At 38.0% G+C, this 12112-nt stretch overlaps 1 protein-coding gene across 4 annotated transcripts in view; it reads right to left on the reverse strand.

The window, feature by feature from the left end:
* Nucleotides 1-12112, reverse strand: part of FAM151B (family with sequence similarity 151 member B) — a 69259-nt gene that overhangs the window by 16195 nt on the left and 40952 nt on the right. For all 4 annotated transcript variants that reach the window (XM_074384313.1, XM_039459892.2, XM_074384314.1 and 1 more), the window contains one exon: nt 11056-11191. In XM_074384313.1, the coding sequence (XP_074240414.1) occupies nt 11056-11191 (136 nt within the window). The remainder of the gene's footprint in view (nt 1-11055; nt 11192-12112) is intronic.

Here is a 12112-nt window from a genome sequence, read left to right on the forward strand (position 1 = left end):
GGGAGAATTTAGGATATAGATTTAGACACAATATTTGTATCAATATAGTTGACTCTTGAACAACACAGGCTTGAACTGAGTGAGTCCATTGATATGCTGATTTTTCTCAACCAAATGAGAATGCAAAGAGCGTATTCACAGGATGTGAAATGTGGATATAAGGAGGCTAATTTTCTGTGTGCTCAAATCCCATGGGAACAACTTGGGAACTTCAGTATGAGACAATTTTGATATACACTGAGCATCCTGGAACCAATCCTCCACATATACTGAAGGATGACTGCATACAGAAATCTATAGCCTTCATATATATGTACATGCACTCTCTCTATATATATAGCACATATATATATACTCCTAGTATATACAGGTCATATAAATACACCTAGTATAAGCCTTCATATATATATGCATACAGGTGCTATTTCATCACAAAGGGCATTAGAAGCCTGTACTTTCTGGACAAGTAGTTTTGGTGTTTACATACAAAAACAGTTATAAAAGGCAGCATTAAGCAGAGAGTCCTAGAGGTTATTTTAGTTACTCTGGTGTCAAGTGCCACCTAAATCACCCTGTGATGTGCTCTAATGTAATTAGTAATATGAATAATATATTACAAAGAGGAGTAGCTTCTAGAGAAACAATGCTTCTAAGAAGATAGCAATACCCCACCTTTAAACAGGAAACTCATTTTGAGTCAAGCAATTGTGCCTGAATCAATCTTGCAACGTCAAGAGAGCTATTTGAAACAGGACACTATTACAATATTTCTGTGTCAGGGAACTCAACAAATGATGAACTGCCAATCCCGTTTTGCTTCTAATTTAAGTAGTTGGTGAATCTATTCTGCTGTCACACCCATGAACCATGGTGAAGTTTCAGTTCTTGACAGCATGCCTGTTCAAAGAACAGCTCTGCTGATATGTTGAGGTCTTCTTTTTCAGTCTTAGGCAAACAAACACATAAGCGTTGACTCTCTGCTCTCTATATCATTACGTACACATCATAAGGACTTGCAGTTCAAACAGAGGAGCATGGCAGAGGCTTAGTCCCAATCTTGGAAACCATAAAAAGCTTAAGGAGAACAATCATAATGGTAACAACAAAAACCTGTGAAATGAACACTACGTTTCAGCAAACCAGAGGCACAGCGTATTAGGCTGTTCTTGCCTCGCTATAAAAAAAACTGAGACTAGGTAATCTACAAAGAAAAGAGGTTTAATTGACTCACAGTTCTGCAGGCTTTACAGGAAAATGTGCTGACATCTGCTTGGCTTCCAGGGAGGCCTCAGGAAGCTTATAGTCATTCTTTCTTTAGAAGCTACTCCTCTTTGTAATATATTATTCATATTACTAATTACATTAGAGCACATCACAAGGTGATTTAGGCGGCACTTGACATCAGAGCAACTAAAATAACCTCTAAGATTCTTTGCTGAATGTTGCCTTTTATAACTATTTTTGTTTTTGTTTTTTTCAGATGAAGTTTCACTCTTGTTGCCTAAGCTGGAGTGCAATGGTTGGCTCACTACAACTTCCGCCTCCTGGGTTCAAGCAATTCTCCTGCCTCAGTCTTCCAAGTACTGGGATTACCAGCATCCACCGCCGCACCCATCTAATCTTTGTACTTTTAGTAGAGACAGGGTTTCACCATCTTGGCCAGGCTGGTCTTGAACTCCTGACCTTGTGATCCATCCGCCTTAGCCCCCCAAAGTGCTGGGATTACAGGCTTGAGCCACCATGCCTGGCCAACTACTTTTGTATTTAAACACCAAAACTAGTTCTCCAGAAAGTACAGGCTTCTAATGCCCTCTGTGATGAAATAGTACCTGTATACATTTGTTTTTTCCATTTAACAACTATTAAATTCCTATGATGTGCTAGGCATTGTTTTACATGCTAAAGATTTGTGGATGATCAAGATAAACAAGGTTGCTGTCTTCATGCAATCACATGAACATCAAATTATAAGAAAATTATTGGAAGCAAAATTAAAACACCTGGGTCCATCATAAAGACATTCTAACCTTCAGTCTTTTAAAGTAGAACCATATTATCCAGATTTTATTATCTGAAACACTAATATCAGCCTACATTGCTTTTACCATAAAAAGTACAGCCTACATAAATACTTCAGTGCAAATTTTTAAAAAAATGTACTTTTCCTTTCTATCTCAAATATAAGCACTTCCAGGTCTGCAGGACTAACAATAATGTTCGGTAGATTTTTTTTCTACAGAATAATTAGAAAAACAAGCAAACTCCAGAATTTTGGAGAATGAATATAATTCTCAAAGCCAGTAAAATGAGAGTAAATAGGTTATCTTTAAAAAATAACAAGTGGATGAACTTGCAGTTACACAGGATAATAAGTCTAGAGATCTAATGGACAGTATGAGGACTACAGTTAATATTGTTGTATTTGAAAAATTTGCTAAGAGAATAGATTTTAGGTGCTCTTATCACACACATGACTATGTGAAAATCAGTGTGACATCATTAAAAATAAAACTTAAAATACAGCCAAATGGAATACAGGCTGGGCTGAATTCTCTCATAAATGTAGCCATAGTCTTATGGTACTTTTGCACATGATTATCTGAGTACTATGTCTCCAAGAATATAGAGTCCATCAATATTGTAAATGTTTCTCAAACAGGGAGTAAGAAGATATATTCTCAAAAATTCTAGCGTTTTCAAGAGAATTTAAAATTTTAATTAAATTTAATGCTTTAATTTCAATAATCTTTTAAAAATTAATACAATATGCTCTTTGATTTCAGTGCACTTCTCTGATACTAATGAAAACAAACAAAACTAGAGGCAGAGTTAATAAATAAACGTGTTTGCAAAAAGAGAATGTCAAATAGCATCACAGCATACTTTAACAATGAGAGTTGCCCCATAACTGTAACTAAGAATCTGACTGGTATAGTGTCTAGTATCATCTAATATTTCTCTGTAAGCATAATGCTAGCAGCCACTGACTCAAACTACTCTAAGTTCAATTCATCCATAAATATTTTTACACATCAATTTTCCCACATGCAAATGGAATCATACTATATCTATCATTCTGCACCTTATTTAGTTAATAATACATCTTAGAGATCATTCCATATTAAAACCTAGGGTCTACTGCATTATCTATAACATATAATATTCCATCATATGGGTGTACCATAATGTATTCAACAGTGTCTGACCTATAGATATTTAGAATGTTTCAAGATTTTTATTACTACAAACAATGGTTCCAGCATATCCTTGTACCTATGTCTCTGTGCTCATGTGAACTTCTATTAGTAAGACATGGCTTCATTAGTGAAATTCATGAGTATATTCCAAATTTCTCTCCAAGGAGATTGCTGATCAGTTTACACTCCAGCCAAAAATGTCTGAGTGTCTGCTTCCACTACTATCTACAGCATAGTGAATTATTAAACTGGGCCTTTTTCTGATTAATTTGCAAAAATTCTTTATTTGTTGGAATTCTTTACATTTGTCTGACATATATATTGGGGGTCTTTTTACCAGTTACTTTCCATTTTTATGGATTCAAATGTATCAAAATCCCTTTTACAGCTTCTGGGTTTTGTACCTTACTACTAAGAAAGGTCTTCTCCATTCTGAAACTATATTTAAGAAATTATCCCTTGTATATTCTTTATGCATTTACTGTTTGATGTTCAAGTCTTTAATTCATCAGGAAAGCATTTTGGAGCAAGGAATAAGCAAAAGTGTCAGCCTTGTTTTTCCTACACAGCCTGATGTCTTAAAACCAGTTATTGAACTTGCTCCAGTGATCTGAAAGGTCAGCTTGTTTCTACACTAAGCTCCATGACAGATTCTGAACTTTTCCGTTTGTTCTACTGACTAATCTACTAAAAATAAAAAATAAAAAATAAAAAACAACTTTAATATCTATACTTTTATAATTTATTTAAATATTCAATAGGTGGTCCAACTAATTTTTATTACATATTAAAAGTTTTATATAAAAAAGATGTCTGAAAGTAGTATGATTTTTGAGATAGGGTGTCACTCTGTCACCCAGGCTGGAGTACAGTGGTATGATCTTGGCTCACTGTAGTCTCTGCCTTCCAGGTTCAAGCGATGCTCCCACCTAAGCCTCCTGAGTAGCTGAGACTACAGGTGCATGCTGCCATGATTGGCTAATTTTTTAATTTTTTGTAAAGACAAAGTCTCACTTAATTGCCCAGGTTTATCTTAAACTCCTGGGCTCAAGCAATCCTCCTGCCTCAGCCTCCCTCCTGCCTCTAATTCCAAAATGCTGGCATTACAGGTATGAGCCACCACACCTGGCTGATTTGTGAAATGATGATGAAATTGAAAAAGAAGCTAATTTATCCACTTATAACTTTTTGTGAATATAAAACATAATGAAAAAGACAGCTAAGAGGTAGCTGGCAAGATGGCCAAATAGGAACTGCTCGGGTCTACGGCTCTGAAGGCAGCTGATTACTAAATTTCGAACTTAGGTACGCAGCTCATCTCATTGGGGCTGGTTAGACAGTGGGTGCAGCCCACTGAGGATGAGTAGAAACAGGGTGGGGCATCACCTCATCTAGGAAGCACAAGGGGTTCAGGAACTCCTTCCCCTAACCAAGGGAAGCTGTGAGGGACAGTGCCCTGAGGAACAGTGCATTCCGGCCTAGATACTACACTTTTCCCATGTTCCTCACAACCCGCAGACTAGGAGATTCCTCTGGGTGCCTATATCACCAAGGCCCTGGGTTTCAAGCACAAAACTGGGTGGCCGTTTGGGCAGACACTGAGCTAGCCTCAAGAGTATTTTTCATACTGCAGTGGTGCCAGAATGCCAGTGAGACAGAACCGTTCACTCCCCTGGAAAGGTGGCTGAAGCCAGGGAGCCAAGTGGTCTAGCTTAGCAGATCCCACCCCCATGGAGCCCAGCAAGCTAAGATCCACTGGCTTGAAATTCTCACTGCCAGCACAGCAGTCTGAAGTTGACCTGAGACACCTGAGCTTGGTGGGGGGCGGGGCATCCACCATTACTGAGGCTTGAGTAGGCAATCTTCCCCTCACAGTGTACACAAAACCCCCAGGAAGTTCAAACTAGCCAGTAGCCAGACTGCCTCTCTAGATTTCTCCTCTCTGGAGAGGGCATCTCTGAAAGAAAGGCAGCAGCCCCAATCGGGGCTTCTAGATAAAACTCCCATCTCCCTGGGACAGAGCACCTAGGGGAAGAGGTGGCTGTGGGCACAGCTACAGCAGACTTAAACCTTCCTGCCTACTGGCTCTGAAGAGAACAGCAGATCTCCTAGCACAGCACTCAAGCTCTGCTAAGGGACAGAAAGCCTCCTCAAATGGGTCCCTGACCCCTGTGCCTCCTGACGAGGAGATACCTCCCAGCAGGGGTCAACAGACACCTCATACAGGAGAGCTACAGCTAGCATCTGGCAGGTGCCCTTCTGGGACGAAGCTCCCAGAGGAAGGAACAGTCTTTGCTGTTCTGCAGCCTCTGTTGGTGATACCCAGGCAAACAGGGTCTAGAGTGGACCTCCAGCAATCTGCAGCAGACCTGCAGCAGAGGGGCCTGACTGTTAGAAGAAAAACTAACAGAAAGAAATAGCATCAAATCAACAAAAGGGACATCTACACAAAAACCCCATCTAAAGATCACCAACATCAAAGACCAAAGGGAAATAAATCCATGAAGATGAGGAAAAACCAGTACAAAAGGCTGAAAATTCCAAAAATCAGAACACCTCTTCTCATCCAAATGATCACAACTCCTCGCCAGCAAGGGAACAAAACTGGACTGAGAATGAGTTTGACAAATTGACAGAAGTAGGCTTCAGAAGGTGGGTAATAACAAACTCCTCCAAGCTAAAGGAACATGTTCTAACTCAATGCAAGGAAGCTAAGAACCTTGAAAAAGGTTAGAGGAACTGCTAACTAGAATAACCAGTTTAGACAAGAACATAAATGACCTGATAGAGCTGAAAAACACAGCACAAGAACTTCGTGAAGCATACATAAGTATCAATAGCTGAATCGATCAAGTGGAAGAAAGGATATCAGAGATTGAAGATCAACTTAATAAAATAAAGCTTGAAGATAAGATTAGAGAAAAAAGAACAAAAAGGAAAGAACAAAGCTACCAAGAACTATGGGACTATGTGAAAAGACCAAAAGACATTTGATTGGTGTACCTGAAAGTGACAGGGAGAATGGAACCAAGTTGGAAAACACTCTTCAGGCTATTATGTCCCCAACCTAGCAAGAGAGGTCAACATTCAAATTCAGGATATACAGAGAATACTACAAAGATAATCCTGGAGAAGACCAACCCCAAGACATGTAATTGTCAGATTCACCAAGGCTGAAATGAAGGAAAAAACGTTAAGGGCAGCCAGAGAGAAAGGTTGAGTTATCTACAAAGGGAAGCCCATCGGACTAACAGCAGATCTCTGTGCAGAAACCCTACAAGCCAGAAGAGAGTGGGGAGCAATATTCAACATTCTTAAAGAAAGGAATTTTCAACCTAGAATTTCATATCCAGCCAAACTAAGCTTTGTAAGCAAAGGAGAAATAAAATCCTTTATGAACAAGCAAATGCTGAGAGATTTTGTCACCTCCAGGCCTGCCTTACAAGAGCTTCTGAAGGAAGCACTAAGTATAGAAAGGAAAAACTGGTACCAGCCACTGAAAAAACATACTAACTTGTAAAGACTATTGATACTATGAAGAAACTGCATCAACTAACAGGCAAAATAACCAGCTAACATCATAATGACAGGATCAAATTCACACATAACAATATTAACCATAAATGTAAATGGGCTAAATGCCCCAATTAAAAGATACAGACTGGCAAATTGGATAAAGCGTCAAAGACGCTCAGTGTGCTGTATTCAGAAGACCCATCTCATGTGCAAAGACACACAAAGGCTCAAAATAAAGGGATGGAGGAATATTTACCAAGCAAACAGAAAAGAAAAAAAAAAAAAAAAAAGCAGGGGTTGCAATCCTAGTCCCTGATAAAACAGACTTTAAACCAACCAAGGTCAAAAAAGACAAAGAAGGGCATTACATTATGGTAAAGGGATCAATGCAACAAGAAAAGCTAACTATCCTAAATATATATGCACCCAATACAGGAGCACCCAGATTCATAAAGCAAGTTTTTAGAGACCTACAAAGAGACTTAGACTCTCACACAATAAGAGTGGGAGACCTTAACACCCCAATGTCAATATTAGATCAGTAAGACAGAAGATTCACAAAATATTCAGGACTTGAACTCAGCTCTAAACCAAGTGGACCTAATAGACATCTGCAGAACTGTCCACCCCAAATCAACAGAATATACATTCTTCTCAGCACCACATTGTACTTACTCTAAAATTGACCACACAATTGAAAATAAAACACTCTTCAGCAAATGCAAGAGAATGGATATAACAAACTGTCTCTCAGACCACAGTACAATCAAATTAGAACTTGGGATTAAGAAACGCACTCAAAACTGCACAACTACATGGAAACTGAACAACCTGCTCCAGAATGACTTCTGGGTAAATTACAAAATTAAGGCAGAAATAAATAAGTTCTTTGAAACCAACGAGAACAAAGACACAATGTACCAAAATCTCTGGGACACAGCTAAAGCAGTGTTTAGAGGGAAATGTAGAGCACTAAATGCCCGCAGGAAAAAGCAGGAAAGATCTAAAATCAATACCCTAACATCACAATTTAAAAAACTAGAGAAGCAACAGCAAACAAATTCAAAAGCTAGCAGAAGACAAGAAATAACTAAGATCAGAGCAGAACTAATGGAGATAGAGACACGAAGAACTCTTCAAATAATCAATGAATCCAGGATCTGGCTTTTTGAAAAGATTAACAAAATTAGCCAGACTAATAAAGAAGAAAAGAGAAAAGAATCAAATAGACACAATAAAAAATAATAATGAGGTATCACCACTGGTCCCACAGAAATACAAACTACCATCAGAGAATACTATAAACACCTGTATGCAAATAAACTATAAAATCTAGAAGAAATGGATAAAATCCAGGATACATACACTCCCCCAAGACTGAACCAGGAAGAAGCCAAATCCCTGAATAGACCAATAACAAGTTCTGAAATTCAGGAAGTAATTAATAGCCTATCAACCAAAAAAAGCCCAGGACCAGACAGATTCACAGCCAAATTCTACCAGAGGTACAGAAGAGCTGGTATCATTTCTTCTGATACTATTCCAAACAATAGAAAAAGAGGGACTCCTCACTAACTCATTTTATGAAGCCAGCATCATCCTGATACCAAGACCTGGCAGAGACGCAACCAAAAAAGACAGTCTCAGGCCAATATCCCTGATGAACATCGATGCAAAAATCCTCAATAAAACACTGGCAAACCAAATCCAGTAGTATATCAAAAAGCTTCTCCACCATGATCAAGTCAGCTCCATCCCTGGGATGCAAGGCTGGTTCAACATATGCAAATCAATAAATGTAATCCATCACATAAACAGAACCAATGACAAAAACTACATTATTATCTCAATAGATGCAGAGAAGGCCTTCAATAAAATTCAACACCTCTTCATGCCAAAAACTCTCAATAAACTAGGTACTGATGGAATGTATCTCAAAATAATAAGAGCTATTTGTGACAAATCCACAGGCAATATCATACTGAATGGGCAAAAACAGGAAGCATTCTCTTTGAAAACCGGCACAAGACAAGGATGCCCTCTCTAATCACTCCTATTCAACATAGTATTGGAAGTTCTAGCCAGGGCAATCAGGCAAGAGAAAGAAACAAAGGGTATTCAAATAGGAGAGAGAAAGTCAAATTGTCTCTGTTTGCAGATGACATGATTGTATATTTTAAAAACCCCATAGTCTCAGCCCAAAATCTCCTTCAGCTGATAAGCAACTTTAGCAAAGTCTCAGGACACGAAATCAAGGTGCAAAAATCACAAGCATTCCTATACATCAATAACAGACAAACAGAGACCAAATCATGAGTGAAATCCCATTCACAATTGCTACAAAGACAGTAAAGTAGCTAGGAATACAACTTAGAAGGGTTGTGAAGGACCTCTTCAAGGGGAACTATAAACCACTGCTGAAGGAAATAAGAGAGGACACAAACAAATGGAAAACATTCCATGCTCACAGATAGGAAGAATCAGTATCATGAAAATGGTCATACTGCCCAAAGTAATTTATAGATTCAATGCTACCCCATCAAGCTACCATTAACATTCTTCACAGAATTAGAAAAAACTACTTTAAATTTCATAAGGAACGAAAAAAGAGCCCATATAGCCAAGACAATCCTAAGCAAAAAGAACAAAGCTGGAGATAATCATGCTACCTGACTTCAAACTATACTACAAGGCTACAGTAACCAAAACAAGATGGTACTAGTAGCAAAACAGACATATAGACCAAGGGAACAGAACAGAGGCCTCAGAAATAACACCTCACATCTGCAACCAAATGATATTTGACAAATCTGACAAAAACAAGCAAAGGGAAATTATTTCCTATATAATAAATGGTATTGGGAAAACTGGTAGCCATATGCAGAAAACTGAAACTGGACCCCTTTCTTATACCTTATTCAAAACTTAACTCAAGAGGGATTAAAGACCTAAACCTAAAACCTAAAACCATAAAAACCCTATAAGAAAACCTAGGCAGTATCATACAGGACATAGGCATGGGCAAAGACTTCATGACTAAAACACCAAAAGCAATGGCAACAAAAGCCAAAATTGACAAATGGGATCTAATTAAACTAAAGAGCTTCTGCACAGCAAAAGAAACTATCATTAGCATTGAACAGACAACCTACAGAATGGGAGAAAATTTTGCAATCTACCCATCTGACAAAGGGCTAATATCCAGAATCTACAAGGAACTTAAACACATTTACAAGAAAAAGGCAAGCAACTTCATCAAAAAGTTAGTGAAGAATATCAACAGTCACTCCTCAAAATACATTCATACAGCCAGCAAACACATGAAAAAAGCTCATCATCACTGGTCACTAGAGACATGTGAATCAAAACCACAATGAGATACTATCTCACACCAGCTAGAATAGCGATATTAAAAAGTCAGGAAATAACATGCTGGAGAGGATGTGGAGAAATAGGGATACTTTTACACTGTTGGTCGGAGTATAAATTAGTTCAATCATTTTGAAAGACAGTGTGGCAATTCCTCAAGGATCTAGAACCAGAGATACCATTTGACCCAGAAATCCCATTACTGGGTATATAGCCAAAGGATCATAAGTTATTCTACTATAAAGATGCATGTACATGTATGTTTATTGCAGCAATATTCACAATAGCAAAGACTTGGAACCAACCCAAATGCCCATCAGTGATAGACAATATGGCACATATACACTATAAATAAATATACATCATAAAAGAAGATGAGTCCATGTCCTTTGCAGAGACATGGATGACACTTGAAACCATCAGTCAGCAAACTAAGACAGGAACAGAAAATCAAACACTGCATGTTCTCACTTATAAGTGGGAGTTGACCAATGAGAACACATGGACACAGGGAGGAGAACATCACACACCAGGGCCTTTCAAGGGGTGGGGGGCTAGGGGAGGGATAGTATTAGGAGAAATACCTAATATAGATGATGGATTGATGACTGCAGAAAACCACCATGGCAAGTGTATACCTTTATAATAAACCTGCATGTGCTGCACATGTATCCCAGAACTTAAAGTTTAATAATAATAAATAAAAAGACAGCTAACATTTATTGGCACCCACTATGCACAAAATCTTTTGTGAGGAATAGGGGTAAAATATACAATGTTAAGTAAGTTAAGGTTCATCAAGGAGCTCCAATCTGGCGAGAGTATGTGCACTTACATCATCAATTTTCATTCCTTTTCCATCTACCTTTCTCTCATACACACTGTCCTTACATAATCAGTTTTCATGCCCTCTCTATCTCTGTCTCTCATACCCACTCACATGCACATATTATATTGTTAAACTATTACATACCTGTTTGATTTCTTTAACAGCCAAAGTAACTGAGAACAAGACTGCCTGACTAATGCTGCTCTGACAGGGAACGTTACAGGCTGACTTAGTTCATTACATATATATTCCATCTCTTTCACCATGGTCCAGCTGTACCCTTAAAAAAAAAAATTGTAACTTTATTGATTGAAATCTCAAAAGCCAATTAAAGACTAAATGACCTGTAATAAGGTAAAACCATAGATAAATGGTTTCATTGATAAATTCATAGGTAATTAATTCATAATAATTTCCATTTAGATTCTAGTGAATTAAAATTCTACTTAATGTGAAAAAAACCTAAATGGAAAATGTCAATAAAAAGTCATGCCACAAGTGACCTAGAGCAAATTTAACAAAAAATTAAGGCATTAAAAAGGTTTTACTAATATCTCAGGCACAAGAAAAGAAATTTTACACCACTAGATCTTATTTACCTTAAAGATTTTAAGATCCTTGTTTTAGGTACATCTGCATCATTATTTTTCTCTATAAACTTGGGTTTCCTATATTTGTTAAATTTTCTTTTCCAGCAAAGTAGCTTTGGCGTATACACCAGCTGTTTAAGTGATAATTAACATCAAATCAATCTTCTTTTTGGCTTGCCTAAATTACATGTACATATTACTTAAAGTAGAAATAGTGGTAAAATGGACTATATGTATATGTATATATTTCATATACATTTAAATCATGTTAAGATAATGTGGGCCAGGCATGGTGGTTTATGCCTGCAATCCCAGCACTTTGGGAGGCCAAAGTAGGAGGATTGCTTGGGCCCAGGAGTTTGAAACCAGTCTAGGCAACATTGTGTGGACCTCTACAAAAAAATTAAAAAATTAGCTGTCTGTGATGGTGTGTGCCTGTGGTCCCAGCTACTCTGGAGGCTGAGGTGGGAGGATCACTTGAGCCCAGGAGGTTGAAGCTACAGTAAGCCATGATGGTACCACTGCACTCAGCCTGGGTGACAGAGCTAGACCCTGTTTCTTTAAAAAAAAAAAAAAAAAAAAAAAAAAAAGGCCAGGTGTAGTGGCTCACA

The sequence above is a fragment of the Saimiri boliviensis genome, chromosome 1 (assembly GCF_048565385.1).
Source record: "Saimiri boliviensis isolate mSaiBol1 chromosome 1, mSaiBol1.pri, whole genome shotgun sequence".
Lineage (NCBI taxonomy): Eukaryota > Metazoa > Chordata > Mammalia > Primates > Cebidae > Saimiri > Saimiri boliviensis.